This window comes from Mixophyes fleayi, chromosome 3 (assembly GCF_038048845.1).
Source record: "Mixophyes fleayi isolate aMixFle1 chromosome 3, aMixFle1.hap1, whole genome shotgun sequence".
Taxonomy (NCBI): Eukaryota; Metazoa; Chordata; class Amphibia; order Anura; family Limnodynastidae; genus Mixophyes; species Mixophyes fleayi.
The window spans coordinates 253,632,352-253,656,440 of NC_134404.1; the positions used below are offsets into that span (position 1 = coordinate 253,632,352).

General features: G+C 41.0%; 1 protein-coding gene across 1 annotated transcript in view; it reads right to left on the reverse strand.

Moving 5' to 3' along the window:
• LYST (lysosomal trafficking regulator) overlaps positions 1 to 24,089 on the reverse strand; it is a 461,445-nt gene that overhangs the window by 262,859 nt on the left and 174,497 nt on the right. The window contains exons 23-26 of the mRNA XM_075200948.1: positions 19,448 to 20,060; positions 18,101 to 18,278; positions 13,860 to 14,029; positions 13,355 to 13,585 (exon numbers count right to left, since the gene is read on the reverse strand). Of these exons, the coding sequence (XP_075057049.1) occupies positions 13,355 to 13,585; positions 13,860 to 14,029; positions 18,101 to 18,278; positions 19,448 to 20,060 (1,192 nt within the window). The remainder of the gene's footprint in view (positions 1 to 13,354; positions 13,586 to 13,859; positions 14,030 to 18,100; positions 18,279 to 19,447; positions 20,061 to 24,089) is intronic.

The window sequence follows — 24,089 nt, forward strand, 5'->3', positions numbered from 1 at the left end:
AGTAAGTACAGCCGTTACTTATCGCAGGCGCTCTGGATCCAGTGAACAGTCATTCAGTCCTGAAGTCTGTGGACAAGATGTCTGAACACTAAATGAAAAGCTCCTGCTTATATGCAAACAGAAATACAGTGAAACAATGCAGATGGTATGGCTTGCTTCTATTGGTCCAGGCTTCAGGAAGGTCCAGGGGGTTGCAGATCATAGGCTGGTTCGATCTAAGGAATCCAAAGGTGAGGGTTATCTCTCCAGGAGATGAGCTCTGTTCTTCCCGCCAAAACTCCAATTACAACCAGTCCATTAGCATTTTACAGTCAGCATCATATTAAAGGTTTATTCCATAACATCAATAACTATAGCATGCAATGTGTAATCTCTTCGCCGAATGCACCGGACAGCTGCTGATGTAAAGGGGATTAATATGATATCAGACATGACACCTTTCCTTTAACCTGAATCATATGTATCACTAATATGCATATAGCTTATAATATTACACATAAACACTACTATATTTCGACATAAATAACTATGTGTTGCAACTACGATTAATGTGTACTATTTACAAATGTGTGTGTTGGTGCGAATGTATACAAAAGTGTAAAAACTGTTACTGCCACGTGTTGCGGCTGGACGCGCCCTTTCACGCCGTAGCGTGCTCTACGCATAATTTCAGACAAAGACAATCAAGTTTGCTCGATATTAATTGAGATGACTTTATCCAATTTGCTGACTTCGACAGCTCCACCCTTTGATAGTGTTATAAACTATCACCTAATCACCGTCTCAAGTTCAGGATTATACAACACTTCTTCACAGACCATGATCTCGGTATCTCTCACCACCCTTTCAGTCTCGTTCTCAGTGATTCTCTCAGAAGACTGTTGTCCACACTTCAACACAGTAGGAACACATTTGACACCTAAACCAATTGCTAAGATGACACCCAGAATAAGGACAAGGAGCTTACCTACACTAGCAACCATTTCTTGTACCCACTCCCCCAGACCAGAGAACTATTTCACAGGGTTCAACCACGAGAACCAACCTGCCACCTTTTCCCCGACCTCATATAATGAAGAATTATGGTTCCTTCGAAATTCCCATTTCAGTTACAGAATTTCGTCCATCTTCCGATCTATAACCTCTTTGGGGTCGTCTGTATTATTGGTGATGTACGTGCAACACTTGACACCAAACTGGGTGGCCAAAGTCACACAGTATCCACCAGTAATAGAGGTGAGATAATTCAGTACCAACCTATGTTGCACCAACTCCTTCTTGTACGCTTGTAGCTCCCTTCCAGTATACCTGAAAGTGTCATCATACATCTCGGTGATATTGTCTATTAATTTAGCTAGGTCTTAAATATATTTAAAATTTAAAGTTCCCCAAGCAGTCCTGGTGAGGTCTAGAGCAACCATAACTTGAAAACCAGCAGTTTCACTAATCAATTTTGTAGCTATGGGCTCCTCACCAGGAATCATATTTCTCTTGCCACGGTGTTCATACTGTGTGTGTATGTATGGTGGTGATGTAGTCTTGTGAATACCAACCATTTCTTCATGAGTAATAGTCATGATTTCAGGAACCAGTTTAGCTAAGAAACACAAACCCTTGGAACTCGGAGTCACCCAGGAATAAGCTTTTCTCCCACAAAGTACACATCATCAGGGAGAACATAAAGAACAGTATGCCCATTAATTATATCACATAAGGTTTTGACAAAACTACCAATGCCTAGTGCCTCCATTTGTTAGAGACACGTGTCAGCATGGATGACATTCTTACAATTACCTATAGAGACCTTTCCAATGGATACTTTCTTATGTTTAGTTACACGCCCTAATTTGTAGTGTCCATCAACAGTCCTGCCTATTGGTGACCTTACAAGTCTCCCTCCAAAATGAGTGTGGCGAGCCATTGTCTGATCTGATAGGTCAGCTTCCCAATTCTCCAGACGCTTTGCATGAGAGATGTTTAGGCACAGTAAGGATCTGTCTAAGGAGTATTGTCGAAGCGTCAGACTAGGGGACCTAGTGTTATTGTACCTCCCTTCTATGGGCCTCCCTCTCTTCAATTCTAGTACCTCAGAGATGTTTAGTGGGAATGGTACTAGTCCTATGTTATGCTGTGCCTGAGGCACACGTGAGCACACCCAGCACTCAGTTTGATTTATAACCTTACCCACTAAGGAGTGATAATTCTACAGAGGATACCTGCCCATGTCCAGGGTACTGGTGGACTGGCATCGCTGGATGCACTTTTCTTCAACTAGGTAGTCACAGAACTTACAGATACAATACTCATCAGACAATAGCCCTTCACACTGTCTCCGAGTTCCCGAGCTAGCAGACATTTTCATAATCCGTGGACCAAGCTTGATAATGGGCTGCTCTGGGTATTCTAATAACTCCATCTCATCTGTATAACTACCAGAACCTGCCTCTGTCCTCCATCACAAAAATCGAGTGTCCTAGAAAAAGTAAAAACAAGGAAAATCCTGGAACAAAAGAAAAACAAAAACCGCCACTCCATCGCTGGAAAGATAGTTCTGAGGCAACATCTCTGGTTCAGGTGTCTTGACTGCAGGCTTTAGGTCTCCCGGAACCGGTTTACGAGTGATAGATCAGTGTCGTCGGTCTCAGCTTTATATTGCACTTTCTCCGGGTTACTGACTCTCCTGCACTGGGTGGAATGGACCCAAGTGTCTCTCTCTGCAACCTTCAGTGATGTTGTAATGGTCAGCAGCACTTGGTATGGGCCTTCCCAACGGTCTGTTAAACAACCTGAGCGTAAGAAATTGCGGATCATAACATAGTCCCCAGGTTCAACATCATGACAGTTCGTTTCTGGCATACCAGGTGACAGCATTTTGAGTTTTTGTTGTTGTTGTTTTAGCTGTCTGCTCATTTTGATAAGATATTGTACAGTCACTTCATTATTACACTTTAAGTCGTCTTGCGGACTCACGATCAAATGAGGTTGTCGGCCGAACAGTATCTCAAAGGGGGATAGATTAAGAGGAGGTCTAGGAGTGGTTCGGATGCTATGGAGGACTAGTGGCAAAGGTTCAAGCCACGCTAGCCCAGTTTCAGCCATTACCTTACCAAGCTTGTTCTTAATAGTACCATTTACTCTTTCCACCTTACCACTTGCTTGTGGTCGGTAAGGGGTGTGAAGTCTGCTACTGATTCCCATGAGCTTACACATATTTTGGAAGATATCACCAGTAAAGTGGGTACCCCTATCACTTTCAATGATTCTAGGGATACCGAACCTACACACAAACTCTTGTACAATTTTCTTTGCAGTGAACACAGCAGTATTAGTGGCTGCCGGCTATGCTTCTACCCAACCGGAAAACACATCAATACATACTAACACATACTTTAGATACCTGCAAGGTGGTAATTGGATATAGTCAATTTGTATTACCTGAAAAGGTCCGTCTGTAGGAGGGATGTGGGATGGCTCAGTTGGAATAGTTTTCCCGACATTTTTCCTCAAACAAGTAAGACATGACATTGCTTTCTTACCAGCCTGAGAGGAAAATCCAGGAGCACACCAGTATGCTCTCACCAGTTTGCACATACCTTCTTTACCCAGGTGAGTCAGACCGTGTACTGCTTCAGCCAGGCTTGGATAGTATATTCTGGGAGCTACAGGCTTACCTTGTCCACCCCTCCAGAATCCTGAGGACTCTTGACCACATCCTTTCGCCTTCCAGACCGCCTTTTCCTGCAGGGAACACAAATTTTGCATTTCAATTAATTTCTGCATGTCTAATGTCTGAAAATACCATCATAGTCTTGGTCGATACAGTCATAGATTGCCCTCCTGCACATTTAGCAGCTTCTTCCGCCCTGTTATTGCCCAATGACACCGGGTCTTCTTCAGAGGTATGGGCTTTACACTTTATGACGGCTACCATCCTGGGTAACTGTATCGCTGTCAAAAGTCCTTTTATGTGTTGTGAGTGTGCCACTGGCGTGCCTGCTGCTGTCGTAAAGTTTCTAGGACGCCAAAGGGCCCCAAAATCGTGCACTACCCCGAAGGCGTACCTAGAGTCAGTATATATATTAGCTGATTTACCTTTTGCCAACTCACAAGCTCTCTTTAATGCTACTAGTTCCGCCACCTGGGCTGAGTGAGGTCGGTCAAGGGGTTCAGCTTCTACAACATTCTGATCATCTACAACAGCATAACCAGTACATAGCTCTCCCGTCTCTGTCTGTCTATGACAACTCCCGTCTGTATAAAACGTAAGATCTACATTTTCTAAGGGGGTGTCACGTATGTCGGGCCTCGCAGTAAAGGTCTGATTCAGGTATTCCATACAGTCATGCGTATCAGTACTCTTGCCGAACTCATCATCACCCAGTGTCTCCTCACCTCCCACCCTTTGTGTCTCTAGAGACACATATGGAAGGTATGTAGCTGGATTTAAGGTGCTACATCGTTTGATGGTGATGTTTGAGGGTGCCATCAGAGCTAGTTCCCACTTTGTGAATCTAGCTGAAGAAACATGTCTGGTTTGAGCTGAATTTAACAGAGCTGATACAGCATGGGGTGTATAGACAGTTGAATTATGTCCTAATACTACGTCCTCGCTCTTACTTACCAGAAGAGCTGTTGCTGCTACACTTCTGAGACATGTTGGGAGTGATCTTGCCACAGTGTCCAATTGTGCACTGTAGTATGCTACCGGTCTGCTAGCGTCACCATGTTTCTGTGTGAGGACACCTGCTGCGCAACCATCAGCTTCCGTACAGTATAGCTCAAAAGGCTTTTCATAATCAGGTATTCCCAATGCAGGTGCTCTAGTCAGACTATTTTTAAGATTAAAGAACGCTTGCTCTGACTCTTCTGTGTGTACGACACGTTCTGGTTTCGAGGAAGAGACTATATCCTGCAATGGTAATGCCAGAATAGAAAAAGCTGGGATCCAGGATCTACAGTATCCACACATCCCCAGGAAGGTGGGAATTTGCTTCTGGCTCTGCGGCAGAGCCATGTGTTCTATGGCCTCAATTATGTCGGTCGTCAAATGTCTTAGCCCCTGGGTAAGACAATGTTTTAAGTATTTGACCTTAGTCTGACATGGCTGTAACTTGTCCTTTGCCACTTTGTGCCCTGTTTGTGAGAGATGGAGCAACAACAATTTAGTATCATGTAAACATGACATAAAATAATCAGAGCACAGCAACAAATCGTCCACATATTGATTAAGAACAGACCCATTGCTAGGCTGGAAAGTTTGTAAACAGTCATGTAAGGCTTGAGAGAAAATACTGGGGCTGTCAATGAACCCCTGGGGCAGTCTGGTCCATCCATATTGCACCCCCCGGTAGGAGAATGCAAAAAGGTATTGGCAGTCAGGGTGAAGAGGGACTGAGAAGAAAGCAGAACATAAATCAATGACAGTGAAATGACTACCAGACGGTGGAATCTGCATGAGGAGGACAGCTGGATTGGGCACTGCGGGGAATTGACTCTCAACAACTTTATTAATTCCCCTTAAGTCCTGGACTAATCTATAGCCCCTCCCCCCACTCTTCTTCACAGGGAAAATTGGACTATTTGCTATGCTGGATGTACGAATTAAAATCCCTTGTTGCAACAGCCTCTCAATAACAGGATATACCCCTTGTTCCACCTCCGGTTTTTATGGATACTGTGGGATTTTTGGAGCTATCCTACCACTTTTTAGATTGACCATGACAGGGGCTACGTTTGCCATTTATCCAGTGTCCTGTCCATCTCTGGTCCATAGGGAACCTGGTATTTCCAGCAACATCCCCTTTACTTGAGATGGACTTTGTTCTATATAATGATAGAGTGTAACATTAACCTTTGTGGGGTTTCCAATATATCCTGTACCTTATGCGCGACCTTCTTTGGTATATCTAAGAACACACCATCTGGGGTACAGTATATGACACATCCCATTTTACATAACAAGTCTCTCCCTAGCAAGTTAGTAGGAGCCGTTGCAGCTAAGAGAAACGAATGCTTAGTATGTAGGGGCCCGATAGTAACTTCTGTGGGTTTAGTTAAAGGATAATGTAACACTCTTCCCGTTACCCCCATAGCTGGAATAGTTTTACTGGTCACCTGTAAATTGAAAGGAGAGGTTATCACAGATCTGGCCGCCCCTGTATCTACAAGAAAAGTTTGTTTCCTACCAGCTATGTCAACTATCATTGTTGGTTCTTCTCTCTGACTCTCAGTTAACCTCACTGGCTGTAGACTACAGGTATGACCTGACCCCTAGCGCTGACTATCGCTTTCCCGCACGGCATTTGCTGCTATAACGTGTGCGGGCAGGTATGAGTCCTCTTGTCTACGTGAATTTCTCTTTGGAGGATACTTATGTGACCCACCCTTATGTGTATTGCGTCTCTCCTTTTTACAATCTCTCATGAAATGTCCTTCTTCGTTACAGTTGAAACACCTGACTATTTTATGTTTCTTGTTATGTGGGTTGTATGCTGGTGGTCGTGTATGCATTCCCTCTAGAGCCTGTATACTTACAGTCATTAACCTATCACTTTTCTCTTCCTTTTTTCTAAAAAGGTTTTTGTCATGCTCCACAGCAGACTCCCTAAGAGAATCTACTGTGATACCTCTCCAATTAGGTAATGTGGTTTGTACCCTCGTCTTTAAATTTTCTCTAAGGCCATCCATTAATACAGCTACCTCTCTGTGATGTGGGTCCTCACCTATGTTTGATATCCCAGTGAACCGTGCTATCGCTGTTAGAGCTCTAGCGAAGTAATCTGATGCTGTTTCACTATCTTTCTGTTTGATGGTGAAAATTTTACTCCAATTCACTACTACTGGAAAAAAGATGGCTAAATGTGTGACAATTTATTCTATATTCTCTTGATTAATCTCATCTGTCAAGGTGTCATCTTCCTCCAACGAACAATCTTTAATACATTTTTGTATGTTAGTATTGGGAGGAAGACACGCCCTCAACACTACACGCCAGTCCTTATTGGTTGGTCCATGTGCATTTTCTAAGTCTTTAACAAATTTCTGACACTTAGCCAACTCTTTTCTAGGGTCTGGGAATTCCGTCATAATGGAACGTAATTCTGATCTAGTCAGAATTGTAACATTTCTTAAAGGAACTACACCATCCTTATCCACCGTCCCATTGGGAACTGATATTGTGCTGACTGGATACGTACCCACTGGTTCACTGTCTTCAGAAGTAACTACAGGATTTGCTGTTTCAGTATTTTGAATGTTATCCCTCCTAGTGGTCACACTACTCTCACCTATCTCAGCCATTGTCCCCTTTCCATACTTACGCTGAACCTCTAGCATATAAACAGCATGGGCAATGGCTGAAATTACAGTGGGTTCATCTTCTTCATCAGAAACACTTATTTTAAACTGACTTAAAACAGGATATAACTTTGCAAATTCTTTTTTTTCATTTTTAATAACGGCTGTACTTACACCTCCCGCCACATAGGGTGGCGGGGGCGCGCCTGCGCTGAGTTCGCCACGCTTCTCAACGGCTACTTCCGTTGTGCGCGCGCTTTTCGCGACGCCTACTTCCGCTGTGCATTCGCTGCTCTGCCACGTGTTGCCTTCCATTTGCGACAATTTTAAACAATCATTATGTTTATTTCTCACTTTGGTTGACTTAATCAACCACACTTTATCTTTTACATTATTTAGTACCTCTGAATTAAAACTTCCTATTGTTGCGAAAGGCCTAACACAATCTTTGGTCATCTTGACCCACGCGTCGCAATAAACTGTTGCGTATTCACCATATTTCTTACACATAAAAAACCTCGCTGAACCAATAGGCCCTTCCTTAGGCAGTACACTGGCCATCTCTAGCGTATGCTTAACAACCATGTTGAACAGTACCTTCTATGAGGAACACAGATACACCGCAGTGCTCTGTTCCTTCCAGCAAACAATACCCTTTTATGCGGAACACAGATATACCGCAATACTCTGTTCCTTCCAGCAAACAATTTCAACCATGTTGCTACAAACACCGCTAGAGATCTCTAATGCCCGGTGGACGTATTTCCACTAGCCGCGTCCACTCGCTTTTTCTAGCACTAGGCGAGGACCCCTAAAACAGAAATATCACTGTAGGCCCCCAAGGGTATCAGCTCCTCTATACCCACGGCTCTACTACAAAATCTGTTGAGTTTATTATCGCTGGTTGCGCAAAGTCGATACAATCAACCTGCCTTTCCAGTATAATTCCTCCAAGCTGCTCTCCCAATTCACACTCACAGTTGTCCTTACCGTGCGATCGGATCGCACCGCCTACTAATACTAATTATCAGTAAACCATGTGAGCTATTGGGCACGCTTGGCGAAAACCTATTTTGTTTTCGCCTTCGGTATATCTGCCTAATATACCGTTCACCAGTTGGGCACCTGCCTCGTCAGACAGCAACTGACACTCTATTCAACAATAGATCACATAGTGTATTGAAATCTCAAAATCACACAATATACACCTTTTCTGCGCAGAAAATCAACAAAATTCCCAACAATAGTAATAACGTTTCAGAGGCTTCCACAAGTGATTATACTATGCATGTATAACAACTATCAAAACGATTGTTTAACCACGTGGAAAATCTACCGGAAGTTCACATATGCAAAGCAGGAAGTACACATACGCTAAGCTATGCAATACAGTTAAAACGCAATATGACAATAAAAAGAAACAGTTTTCTCTTTTGTCCCTAGATTCAAGTTAGTGCACCTTAGATAATGCAAAACGGACATTCGGTTTCACAACACAAAGTAATATTCAGGTTTTGAACACATTGCGTTCTTACCCGTTTATGACGCGTCTCCACCCTTTGTTGCGGAACCGAAATCCGTTGGTTTTGGGTATCTTCGGCAACGAAACCTCCGCTGCGAGCCCACAAATTGTTATGCACGTTTTGTCGCTATCCAATAACAATTGTCGAATCTCGATTTGTGTTTCTAACGCACAAATATTTATTCTCAAAAAGTAGCAGAATAATTCAAGTGAAATAATAGTAAGTACAGCCGTTACTTATCGCAGGCGCTCTGGATCCAGTGAACAGTCATTCAGTCCTGAAGTCTGTGGACAAGATGTCTGAACACTAAATGAAAAGCTCCTGCTTATATGCAAACAGAAATACAGTGAAACAATGCAGATGGTATTGCTTGCTTCTATTGGTCCAGGCTTCAGGAAGGTCCAGGGGGTTGCAGATCATAGGCTGGTTCGATCTAAGGAATCCAAAGGTGGGGGGTCATCTCTCCAGGGGATGAACTCTGTTCTTCCCACTAAAACTCCAATTACAACCAGTCCATTATTATTTTACAGTCAGCATCATATTAAAGGTTTATACCCTAACATCAATAACTAGAGTATGCAATGTGCAATCTCTTCGCCGAATGCACCGGGCAGCTGCTGATGTAAAGAGGATTAATATGATATCAGACATGACACCTTTAACCTGAACCATATGTATCACTAATATGCATATAGCTTATAATATTACACATAAACACTACTATATTTTGACATAAATAACTATGTGTTGCAACTACGATTAATGTGTACTATTTACAAATGTGTGTGTTGGTGCGAATGTATACAAAAGTGTAAAAACTGTTACTGCCACGTGTTGCGGCTGGACGCGCCCTTCCTCGCCGTAGCGTGCTCTACGCATAATTTCAGACAAAGACAATCAAGTTTGCTCGATAATAATTGAGATGACTTTATCCAATTTGCTGACTTCGACATTACCCTTATCACAGTGAAGAGACCGAAAGCCAATCTCAGTTGGGTTTATTTATTTTTTTAAGAGATCGGTATAAGAAAATGAGAGAGCAAACTCCCCAACAAATTGCAACAGGGTTTAAAAATAAGTACATATCATAAAAACAAACAAAAAAAAAAACTTAGCACTATTTGAATGGTAAGAATGGCTTATTCTGAAAATGATCCTCTCTCATGATGACCTTGGATGCGGAAAAGGCGTTTGACCGCATATCTTGGACATTTATGCGGGGGATACTTGAATCGATGTGCTTCTCTGGTAGATTTCTGTCTGGCGTGTCGGCCCTTTACAGAAACCCTTCTTCCACTGTATCGGTTAATGGCCTAACCTTAAAACCATTTACAATCTCCCACGGCACTCGTCAGGGATGTCCCCTCTCCCCACTGATCTTCGCCCTCATAATTGAACAGCTAGCAGCTAGAATTCATTGCAATCAATTTATCTCTGGTATAAAGGTTGGGTCTACGGAAAGTAAAATTGCATTATATGCGGACGATGTCCTCATTAGCATGTCTAACCCCATTACCTCCCTTTCACCCCTTTCTTTCTGAACTAGAAACTTATGGGCACTTCTCGGGCTACAAAATTAATCCCGCTAAAACTGAAACATTAGATTTTTATATCTCTAAAAAAGATAAGATAATATTAGATCAAACATTCCCCTTCACTTGGCATCGCCATAAAATAAAGTACTTTGGTGTTTTTCTGACCAAAAATCTCTACCATCTGTTTCAAGCCAACTTTTCCCACACCCTATCCCAAATTAAGAAGGATTTTAGCACCTGGTCTCACCAATTTATCTCCTGGATAGGCCGCATAAACTCTGTCAAAAATGAATATCCTTCCTAGACTATTATACCTTTTTCAAACCTTCCCTATTCGAATTCCCCCCTACGTATTTAAGTTTCTCCAATTTGAGTTATCTAAATTTATTTGGGCAGGTAGATTCCCACGCGTTCGGCTCGGGATTTTGCAGAGGTCCTCACGGGGCGGTGGTCTAGGTATAGCCAATTTCAAAAAATATTACCTATCAGCCCAACTTGCTCAATGTGTCTTATGGAACGGTTCTGGGTCTACTAGGGTCTGGGTGACTCTGGAGGCTGAAAGTCTGGCGATGCTTACTCCTGCCTCCCTTCTGTGGATTTCAAGGGCACGTCGTCCTAAAAAAGCTCTGTCTCATCCCATATTTTCCCATTCTCTAGCTATATGGGACTCATCCATCAAGATCTACAGTCTCTCCCCACATCCATCGCCAATAATCCCCCTTTTTAATAACCCAGATTTTCCTCCGGGCTTACACCATCCCTCGTTCCTTCCATGGCATTCCTGAGGGATACGTTTCATAAACAACATAACTCACAGTGTATCATTTCCCTAATTCACAGACATTCAAGCAACATTTGGCCTGCCCACACGGAATTTCTATCAATACTTACAAATTCGTAATCTACTTTCCATTGCGCCTTACCTCTCGTCCTCTTACAACAATTGAAGCATTGTGCCTGCGCCAGGCATCAACGACAGGTCTTATATCTAATATTTATTCTGAATTACTCGCTCCCTCTGCTCCTCCTCGTGACCCTCATGAGTTGGCATGGGAACACGACCTGGGCTCACCACTTGATGCTGAGGAATGGTTGGAAATTCGGGAAAATGCTGCCTCTAGCTCAATTTGTGTCAGAATAAAAGAAAATATATATAAACTCCTCTTCAGGTGGTATTATGTTCCTACCCATCTACAAAAGATACTGCCTGACTCCTCCGACAGATGTTGGCGTTTGTGCTCTGGCGCAGGTTCATTTTTACACATATGGTGGGACTGTCCAAAACTGATCCCCTTCTGGCGCGAAATCAAATCTTTGATAGAAACAGTGATCCAAATTCCCCTGCCCATCGACCCTAAATTCTTCCTTCTACCCCTCGGGTTTCCCATGGCCACTAGACACCAAAACAAACTTGCCCGCCACATCATCTCAGCAACCACATGTCAAATTGCCATGGAATGGAAGCAACTCGCTCCTCCCGCACTTATCTCTGTTACTAATAGGATTTGGCAAACTCACCAGATGGAGTACATGACTAGCATTATAAGAAACACAGCCAAATCTTTTAACAAGGTCTGGGATCTATGAATGTCATTCTTTCAATACCGCTCCCCGTTTACTTAGTCCTACTTAGTCATACTCGATACCCGTCTGTAACCCTCCCACTCCTCGCCTCATTGCTCTTAATTCTTGGGAGATCTCTACCACACCACCCCCTCCCCTCCTCTACCTTTCTCTTTTTCACTTTTCTCTTTCTTTCTCTCTCATCTTTCCTTACTTTCTCTTTTAAATATAAATATATACCGGCCTTTCTTTCAAATTATCTTATAGAATCTGACCAATTTCCTCTCCGATACGTGGAGAGCTCTGTTCTATTAATTTAAGTATTGATTGATTGTTTTCTTTTTGTATGTTACAACATGTAATCTTATTGCATTGTTTTTCCTGTGTGACCGTCAATAAACACTTGTTTATAAAAAAAAAACAAGGAGGTCAACATTGGTGAATCCCTAGATCTGGAGGAGTCGACAGACCTATACAAAGCGGCTGCAAATCCTCCGTTAAGGTTCCACATGATAAAGGATATCTGTACTAATACTTTACCAGTGATATTATATTCCAACTAAGATTTCTAACATTTTTCCAGGGCTTTCAGACACCTGCTGGGGAAAGTTATCGACAAATAGGGTCTTTCCTGAACCTCTGGTGGAGGTCCCCTAAACTTCAACTATTTCGGAAAGAAGTAATTTCCCTTGACTCCAGTTTGCAGATCCCATCTAACCCCAAGCATATTCTGCTTCCTGTTCCTAACCCATGATATGACTTTCCCAGGGATGTCTACAAACTGGTCCAGCATATCATGAGTGCAGCCACTTGCAAATCGCAGCATTGTGGAAAAAACCTCTCCTTTCTACTATCATCTCTGTTTGCAACCTTGTGTGGCACACATATCAAATGTAGCAATTAACAATTATAATAAGAAACACCTCTGCATCCTTCCACAAGGTATGGGCAACTTTGGCAACCTATCACAATCAAGCTCTTCTTAATTCTCTTAATTCTAAATTGCAATTCATTCTCTGTGCCATCAGAGTCTCTGGGGCATATTCAATTAGCTTTTGGATTCGCGGTAACGCGCCGGAACAGCCGCGAAACGTAATACACGGTACCGCAATAACGTGGATTTTCGTTCGCAGCCCACAGGGTTGCGAACGAAAATTCGCGTTAATGCGGTACCGTAATACCCGCAAGAACGCGCACTTTTCGCGGTAACGCGCGTTACCGCGAATCCAAAAGCTAATTGAATATGCCCCTCTGTTTGCTCTTTTGTAGTTCACCGTTTTCCATCTAAACCCTTAGCCGTGTGACTCTCCCAACCCTTTCACTTCCCTTACTTTCACCTTAAACTCTTTACCATTATTACATTTTAAAATTCCCTCAAATATATACTTTCTGTAAACAACTCAGTTCAAGGTACTTCAAATAGAATCTAAAGCTTACCTTGTTTCAATACCACATAATGTTGCTAAAGTATTACACAGGGCATACAGCAAACCACTATCAAGCAGCATATCTGCAACTTTTGAGCAGGAGTTAAGGATCTGAAGCAAAAGGCAAAATGAGTTGTGCGACAAGGTAACATCATGTAAAGATTTCTCAATTAACCCAAGTATGGGGATGATACACCACTTCCGAAAAACACCAACAGCTTTTATGTCTTCGATCTCAAACCTGTTTAAAATGAAAAGATAATATAGTAGTAATAAAGCGTCAGAAATGATAATATGCTCTTAAATCATTTACAGAGTGTACTAAGTAAAATGAAAAAATAAACAATAAATATCTGGATTGAACATCATCTACAAGTTTTATATACTATTACAGATTCAGTATGAGTGACCAATCAATTTAAAACCAATTTATAATGTAAAATCTTGATTATGCCACTGCAATTTTACATAATTAAATATAAACCAATATTACACAAAATGTATACAATACTTACTCCTCATCCATTCCAAACTGCCGTCCAAAGAACATCTCCAACAAACAGTCTATCACCTTTTGACTTCCCTGGTGGAGATACAACTGGTTGGCAAGCAAGGAAAAACCACTTTTCTTCAGAAAGGCCTCTTTATTTTCCTTGGATGCCCGGTGAAAATATGCATTTAACAACTAGAGAAACAAATAGGTAGTTTAAAATTTAAATACAGCATCAATATTCAAATATCCACATACACACTGTGTACAGTATACAGACAATGAATATTTCAGTTATCAAGATATGGGATGTCTCCAAGTATAATTGTTATTACTATTTTAAATTGCATTAAGTAAAATGTATGGTATAGACAATGATTTATTGGAGAAATGCTTTGTTGAAAAAAAATATTGCATTGCAGTATTTTTTCAAAGGAACATAAAAATGCTGCTTATGTTACATTCAAGCATGTAAAGTAAGTTATCTAGGAGGAGATAGAAAATGGGCAACTGGGTACGGTGGACAACACTGTGTACATGAAGTCTATGCATTGTCTGTCAGAAATATATGTTTTGTGAGTTCATATCTACATCTCCGCTCCATTGTTTGTAGAGAATCTATAAATTCTTTAAATTTATCTTTATTGAAGTTTTTAAGGCAGTTTCAACAGAGATTCACGAGAACATATAAGTGGGTAACAAAACCACCTCATTAATACAAAATGTCATAATAACACATTCAAATAAATGTTATAATAGAAGAAGAAGAAGGAAAAGAGAAAGAGGAAAAGGCAGAGACGGGGATAAAGGAAGGGAAGGGGGGGGGCAATGCCTCCTAGTACAGATTGTGTAAATAAACATTTCAAGTCCTAGCAAGGAGAATAGGTGAGAGAACTGGTTTGTTTAAATGATTACATTTATCAGAGTCCTGGAATTCGAGCCACAGGCTCCAAATGGAGTAATGTTCAGTAAATTTATCAGCAGATGAGAGTAAGAGCTCATCCATAACTCTATAAAACTCCAATCTCTGGAACCACTCCCGGACGGTTGGGGGTTTAGAAGATCTCCAATGGGTTGGAATCACTGCTTTCGCAGCTGAAATCAGATAACGTTAAATGTTTTTTTTTTAAACCTGGAAATTGGGACGTCGATCTTGTTGAGAAGCCAGAAGGCGGGACTATCAGGAACCACATCTCCTAATATTTTAGCTGAGACCTCAATGACCTTGGACTAGAAAGGTCTGAGTGTCTCACAATCCCACCAGATATGCATAGTAGTGCCCCGGGCATTCTGGCATCTCCAACAGGAGTCAGAGACACCCTGGTAAAAGTTTGCTGGGCACCTATACCATCTTGTTAGAACCTTGTAATGAGTTTCTATTATAGAGACACTAGCAGAACAAGCATTTGTGGTCTCAAAAATGGCTAACCAGTCTGCTTCACGGATACGCTCTCCACATCTTGCTGCCAAGCAGTGGTGAATTTGGGTAAGGAGCTAAAAAGGTTTTCTATAAGTAGTTTGTATATTTTGGAGAGCAGATGGTGAAGACAGCCATCTGCTAGACACCACGTTTTAAACGCTGTGAGGGCTGTAGTTATATTATTACGAGGTATTCCCGAGGACAGGAAGTGCTTGATCTGGAGAAATCTCCAATCCCGGAAGCTCCACTTGGCCTGGATCTCAAGAAAGGAGGACACGCCTGTGGAATTTATCAGGTGGCCAACACGTGTAATCCCAGCATGCACCCATGTCTTAAAGGGGCCAGTTTGTACGCCCGGGGGGAAAAGAGGATTATCAAATAAGGGGCTCAGTGGTGAAATAATAGAGGAGAGATGTGGAAGGATCCTAAGTCTGGACCATATTAAAATGATAGGACCAATTATGGGGTGTCTGATGATAGGTAGTTTGTTTAACCATGGAGTAAATAGAGGTGAGGAAGGAAGGTATGATCCTTCAATAACGATCCACTGTTTCTCACTATTAGCGTTTGACCACTCCAGGATCCTTCCCAACATCACTGCGCTATGGCATGAGGGGAAGTGTGCAAGTTGGAGTCCCCCTATATGTCTACGTCGATATAAAATGTCATGCTTGAAACAGGGCCTCTTTCCCCTTCAAACAATGTCTCTCAGCAATTTCTGTAGGTCATGAAACCATTTATTGGGTATGTGAATTGGAAGAGTCTGGAGGAGATAAAGGATATGTGGGAGAATGTTCATTTTAATAATATTGATACGACCTATCCAGGAAAAGGCCTTGTTCTGCCACTCTCCCAGATCCTTGCGAAGTTTAGCCATGAGAGGATTAAAGTTAAGGTCGAACAATTGCGTCAGATCTTTAGAAATAAGTACACCCAGATATTTAATATGTGAAGGTTGCCATTGGAATGCAAAAGCCTGCTGGAGCCCTTCAACCACACATGGAGCTAAAGATAAGTTCAAAGTCACCGATTTTGAATAATTGATTTTGAAATTGGATAGAGAACCAAATCGTTGGATTTCTTTAACTAGATTGGGAATTGATATGATTGGGTTGGTAACCACGGCTAGGAGATCATCTGCAAAAAGCACTAATTTATATTCCACCTTGCCCACCACCACTCCTGAAATGTCAGAGTTGTCTGTAATGGCCCTAGCCAGGGCTTCCATACAAAGTACAAAAATCAATGGGGAGAGTGGACACCCCTGTCTGGTACCATTTCCCATCAAGACTGGATCCGAGAGAGACCCGTTAATTTTTATACTAGCCGTAAGTTTACGGTAGAGAGCTAAAATCCGATGAAGGGCAGTTGGTCTTAGGCCCATATGGGATAACATACAGCCGAGAAATGACCAGTCAAAGGCCTTTGCGGCATCCGTGGATAACATGGAGGGTGTATTAGAGTTCACTGCCGAATGGACCAGGTCGATAATCTTAGTTGTGTTATCTCTTGCTTCACGACCAGGAATGAATCCCACTTGGTCAGAGTGGACTATTCCCGGCAGGATGGGCTTCAAAAGGTTAGCTATACGTTTTATGTACAGTTTAATGTCAGAGAAACTATAATTTAACCCCTTAAATGCTAAGGATGAGTGAGACTCATCTTTAGCACACAGTTGCTACAAGTTAGCTAGAAGTACCCTGCCTAAGGTGGATGTTCCTGTCTGTTGTGGATGGGCTGAATTACATCATCATGCTGTCACACGATAACGCCATTAATACCCACCTCCTCAAGCACTGAAGGCATTAAAAGTGCCATATCTCCCCCATCCTGGTACCTATAAACTCAGTGGCACCATTGTTTGAAAGAGGGGTGTCCTCTCAATAGTTATTTTCTTGTCATCATGTGTGATAAGAGACAAAAACAGGTAAAAGAGAGCAAGACAGTCTGCCAACTATCCTGAATATAGTGCAGCAGTTTGGGTGACTGTCTCGCTTAATCAGGATCTGGTCCTACAGCAACTATAGTTGGGAGGTATGTCCTGTTTCACGCTGTACTGTTCGTGAAGGCAGAGCTGTATACACCTAACAGTAATGCACACAGTATTACCTGTGAATTTGGCTAAAATGATAAATCATAGGGGACCCCCAGTCTTAAGTGCCCAAAGCCCACCAGAGACTTCATGTAGCGAGTAATGCCTTAATTTACTCTGTGACAATCCTATTCAAATAAATATTTGGAGATACCTTACACAGATATGGACTTTGACAGAACACAAAAGATTTTAAAACACAGGGACATCATTTGCTAGAAACACCATAATAAAATTCCTTTAAATATGAATTTATAGTAAAAGAAAGAAACATGTTTCAATCATCAAGTTCCTGGGGCTCCAAAAAAGCACTTGGACAGTGAAAACTGACTGAATAACTGGGATTGCTGCTTTAGGAACACCAGATGATCTATGTTCATTCCTTGAAGAGCTAGACTTGCTTTGACGAGATAACAACATGGGTTTTGGAATTTCAGAAAAGTCCTTCTTAAAAACAACCAAATCCTACAACTGTAGCAAGAATCTCCTTCACCAAAGATTGATAACAAATAAAGCTTTTACACCACTACCCTAAAGGTAATTCAGCTGCATTAACTTCCAACTCTGAAGGGACTTAAAGGGCCATCGATCTTGGTGGCAATCTAGTCAAAATTTAGCATTTTAATGCCACTCTCTTACTTATTATTTTATACTTTGGATTTCATTGGAATAGCTTAAAATTGGTTAACACAATGTTGAAAACAACAGATGTACAAGGTTAAAGAGTATTATATGTATAATGATTAAATCTTACTTTCAGAACTCCTTGTTGAATTAGAGAAGATGAATGATTGACCAATACTATGAGGACATCAGGCTGAATAATTTCACTGAGCACATCAGATACCATGACATCTGGCATGGTAAGAACAACACCGCACAAAAGGTCATAAAGCCCACAGCACACAAGGTGAATACAATCATCCATTGATCTAAAATTTGAAAATAAATTAAGTCATAATTAATTTGTATTCACATTGCTCATTCATAGGAATAGTGGAGGGGGGTGGGAGAGAGCGATGGGGGGGGGGGGGGGGGGCGACTGTGACCTAGGTCCTTCTCTGTGAAATTTTCCTTTACACATTATCTTTGTAAGGAACATTAGTCACTTATTGAAATGTTCCTTCATAAGATTTCATTTTCAGCCGTTTTTCATGTTATTCTTTTTTCTTCATATAATTGCAAAGCAGTGGTATACGCTCTACAAAGATTAAGATAAATGTAGCGTGATTCATCCTTAATTGAATTTTAACAACTTTGCATATGTTTTATTAAAATGTATGATTGTGGGATTCTCTTAAAGAAATACATGATTAATTGTTAATGCCTTCCTGTTGGGAAATAATTTGTAACTGCCATACTTATTACATCATTGAATTCAGCGCAAGGGTTTTCTATGTCATTTTATAATTTTCTGTTTTTGGTCGCCCACTGGCATTAATTACATGTGTATAACACTGGAAACTATTATTAGTGATTAGTTATTATTGATGTTGTGGAGTTCTGCCTTCTACAGGAAAATGCATCTGTAGGCCTACAGTAAGTGAACAAACACTAATAAAAATCAGTGAAACCAAGGAGAGTTCCTTTAAATGAATAAAATGTGTACATATGAACAGAATCATTTAAGAAAGCGCTTCCAGGACAGTTAAAACCACTGTGTATTTGAAAACAAAACATAATCCGCCGCACTAAAAACAAACAATATATCACTGCATCAGTGTATATGTAAATCGGAGATTTTGTGCACAATTGTCTTTAACCTGTCTCCCCCTCTCTATCAATATTATGAAATGCCTATCTAATTAATGCCTTCCCATATCTAAAACCATTAAGTTTTAGGTCTTAATTATGTACTGATATGTAAAATAAATATGAGAAAGAGGATGTGCACCCATCCACATATTATTAGTATATATTTTATATGAGTCAGCTTGTATTTTTAGTATTAGTGGTCCCTTCACTTCTTATCTGTTTACAATTTTCTTGTAAAAGCTAATTTTGGTACAAATAGAGTTTATAAATATATAATTTATTTTTATGATAAGGGAAAGGTCCTATTGACTACATCATACAGACAGCAGAAAAAAAGAGACAGTACCTTTCCTCTAAAATGACAGAATCTGTGCGTGTAAGGTCAAACATTGGGGAGAAGGGAAAGCTACCCCATTCTTCAGACATTTTTTTCTCAGGAACATCTGTCCAACATGCACTGGTTAAAGATCCACTTGAAGGAAAAGCAAGATTAATATTATTCTGTCCTTTCTTGGGTGAGTGAATTCCTTTGAGATTGTCTGGCCGCTGCAAAAACACTTCTCCAGTACTTTCATAAGGCATTATTTTACCAGAGTCATTATTTGCACTTTCTAGACTTAAGGCAGATCGTTCCAAGTCTTCTTTGGAAGGCTCAATAACTGTGATACAGTCGGAAAGCATCAATGATTCACATACGGTGTGTGCTGACTCACAGCTGCTGATATACTGATCTTCCCTTTTTTTCAGCACTTCCAATTTATATTCAAAACTGCAAATTTTGTTTTGAATTCCTTGGTCATGCTTTATTGAGTCTGTCAAGTCATCTGTACTCTTTCTCAAGCTTCCTCCTAACCTTTTTGGGTGCATTTTAGGGGAGCATGAAGGAGAAGCTGGCAAACTCTTGGAACGAGACCTCTCTACCACAGAAAGATGCATATGTGATTTTGTGGAATCGGTATCTGCAAGAGAAAAGATCCATGGATTTTAAAATTCAAGGAAAATGCCATACACTTTCATGTGGTAGTATTATCCTCCATCAATTGCAAAAATAGGACAGGATTAAAAAAGTATACACCTTTAACTCTTTACTTCTGAGGACACCTGAATGTGTAATTTCCATCTCTAACGTAAACTCAAAGTGACTTAACATGGCCCTCCAAATGTACAATGTATAATTGAGAGGTATTTTTATCAATGGAAAGCGCAGGCTTTGCACTTCACACACACTCCACTTTTCAAGTTCAGTTTACCAAGCTCCATATTCACTTTGTGTAGCCTGCATATAACGTAACCCCTCAAATGACAGCCTTTGCGTAAACTTAACAAATGTACCATAAAGATTATACACAAGACAATGTACCCCATACTGTAAAATGTAAAGTTATTAGAGGCTAGAAAGCACATCCGTTGAAGAAATAAGAAGCTCAACAATGAAGGTGGAATGCCAAGGTCACTTCTAATACCAGCAATAATTTAACAAAGTAAGTAATTACATTATTTTTAATAATTACACAAACGTAATTATGATTTAAAAAAGAAAAATAATAATCTGTTCCTTAACACACAGATTCATACTGACACACAGCCTCACAATAACTAACTGAAAAAACATTGACACTGAAGCAACCACCTCCCCTTACCTTTCTATTTCTGCCACTGTTCCCCTGCACTCCCTAAGTAATTGAGCATGAAGATGCAGTCTACAATGAGTAGCAATAATGCCTCTTCCTTTATCTTATAATACTGGTTGCATCCGTGGGTTTGTGAACGGCTGCAGCCATGAATTCATGAAATGGAGTTCATCTAATCCTTCACTTGGGGAAAAGTTAAGTGAAGCATCTTTAGCGTATCACTGGCTGTTCTATTCTGCTCAATTTTTAAGTGTATTAAACCTACCCTCTTCAATAACAAATAGTACTTACCTATAGCTCAATTACAGTTCAATGCAGCACTAATCGATTTTTGTGATTATGAGCTATTTCTAGCAGTTACAAAGTGCCATAACAGATAGCATAAACATATGAAGAATAATCTAATTATCAAGCATAAAATACGAATGGCATTGCCTATTCAAATAGGAGAGGGCACTTGTGCACAAGACCCCTTCATGCGTTGCCCTGGAAGTAATAAATGGCCAGATTACACAGTGATTCACGTAGAACATTCCACCCTTAAACAATAAACAGCTTAGTGCTCATTCAAATTTGTATATAAAGAGATGAAATTCTTATTATTATCAATATAGATTTGTAAGGCACCACAGTGCTGTACAGTAGAGAAGATAGAGCATACATAAAACAGGGAAATACAAGGTAAACAAAATAAATGGAAAGAAAAGCCTGATTGGGTGTGATAGGAAAATCTATATTCTAGGTGGAAGAGGGTACAACTGAAACAAGAGGAGCGAGTATGGCTTAGAGGGGAGATTGGGACAGCTGCGAGGGTGTATTAGTGTGAACAGTATCATCAGGGACAAGGAAAGCTTTAAAAAAAAAAAAAAAAGTTGTATTTTTAGAGAACATCTAAAGATTTGCAGGCTGCAGAAATTCCATAAGTGGGTAAACAGCATGGAAAAAGTCTTCTAGGCAAGAGTGAGTGGTAGCTACCAGAGGAAAGGCAAGGTGCAGGTCAGAAGTAGATTTAAGAAGATGAGAAGGAAAGTATTTTGATATGAAATTTGGGATGTATGAAGGGGTGGCGTCTTTGAGGTCTTTATAGGTAAGGGTGAGTAATTTGAATTGAATTCTGGAGGACATAGTGTAGGAATTTGCAAAGTGGTGTGGCACATGTGGAGCGGTCAGATCAGTCTTGCTACAGCATTTAAAATTAATATAAGTGGGGATAGATTGCTGAGGTGAATGCCAAATAGCAGGAGACTGCAATAGTCAAGGTGGGAGATGAAAAGACAACTGATACGTTTTGGTAGCATATTGGGTAAGAAAAATTCTTAGATGACAGGTCTGGGAAAGAGTCTAGCTGTGAGGGAAAAAAGCAGAGGGTCTGAGTCAAGGGTGACATCAAGGCAGCAAGATTTGGAGACTGAGGAAATTGTGGTATTATTGACTGTGTAAAAGATTTGAGGAGCGGTGGTGACTCTGGGAGGAGGGAAGAGGATTAGTTCTGTTTTGGGCATGTTGAGCTTTAGACAGCATTGGGAAATCCATATGGCGATAACAGATTCAGATGATTACACAAGATAGTAAAGAAGGGGTCAAGGGAGGAGAGGTAGATTTGGGACTTGTCAGCATAAAGGTGGTATTGGAGACCGAATGAGGAAATTGTTTTTCCAAAAAAAGAAGTGTACAGGGAGACAAGAAGAGAGCCAAAAACAGAGTCAACAGATAGTAAAAGTGGAGTGAAGGAAGGGCCAGAGGTAGAGACACTAATAGAGTGTAGTCACAAAGGAGTAAAGGGTTTGTAGGAGAAGAGGGTGATCAACAATGTAAAAAGCAGCAAAGAAGTCCTGGAGGATGAGAATAGAGAAATGACCCTTAGACGTAGCTGTAAGTAGATCATTGATCACTTTTGTGAGAGCAGTTTCAGTGGAATGTTGGGGGTGGAAAACACTATAAACATCGCTGATTATATATAATCTGATCTATAATCTGTTAAATATAACAATTTATTACATGAACATGAATGTTGGGGGTGGAAACCTGCTTGCAGAGAGTCGAGAATGAAGTGAAAGGAAAGAAAGTGAGATAGTCGGTTTTACACAAGACTCTCAAGTAGAAAATAAAAGAATGGTACGCACTGAACTTGAAAGAAGTGATTTATTGTAGCATAATATATGAATGTTATATAATGTGCTTAGCAACACTCTTAATACTAGAACACTTAACGGAAGCTTTTCAAGAACGCACAGTGAAAGGAGACATAATCTCAGCACCAGGGGAAAACATCTGTTTTCCAAATCGTCCAATCTTATATAGCCCGGGGACAGGCCATATTAACGCTGCCATCTCAACCTCCAAGGGGCAGTATCCATCTGAGAGCCAGACACCCTATTAATCTGAGTATGTCCATCTGAACATGACTGGCCATTGTCCCGAGGATCATCCTGCCGAATGAATCCATCTGATACCTTAACACAAACAGCTTTTGGGAAGAAAACCCCTCCCAGTGTGTTATACTAACACGGAAAGAAAATCACACTTGCTGCAAATAATGTGGGATTGACTAACTGCATGGTAATTAAAGCTGGTCCCCAGAGAGACAGGTAGTGAGAAGATAGGAAATTAATTTATCCCCTCACTCAGGAATCTGAAGTTGAACTGAACCACTGACCCCTATAAATCAGCAGTCAGGCGCAAACAACTGCCTCTGCAGGGAGGACAGAAGGTCCATCATGCAGACTGTTATTTCGAGGACCTGGCTGACGGCATCTTAGTGGAACACGCCTGCTGTCCTTTACGAGGAGCTGGAAACTGCCGAAGCGATTCCTGATACCTGTGGCTTTACCATATCGTGAAAAGGCCTGAAACCAAGAGTTCTGCGCTCTTGGCAGATATACCAGTAGGAACTCTTTCACCTGTCGCCTGGCTAATAATCTTATCCAAGTCAACCCCAAATAGACATCCAGAGTCCTTTTGACTCTGCTTCTGCCTCCCAACCAATGAGCTAATTGGCTCGGCAAGCTAAGACCATCAAGATAAAATTCTGGCACCCCGTTTTGACCAGCATCCAGGGCTGTGTCCTCAGATATACATATGTACCGACAAGGTTTCCATTATACACCAATGTCACCCAGACTGCAAGCCTGCAAAGAGTTGCATTGGGCACTTTCCTGTAGTCTAGTTGACCCAATCTGAAGCTAAAAATGGGACTCAGTAAAGCACCAGCCACAAACTAACAGTTTTAAGAATGGTCTCAACTCCCTGTCTGTACCATTCTTGCATGCTGTGGTATTAGTGGAGAATAGATGTGGGAAATGACAATCACACTATAGAGGCAAACCCGTAAGTGAAATTTCCTTGCAACCTACTCTG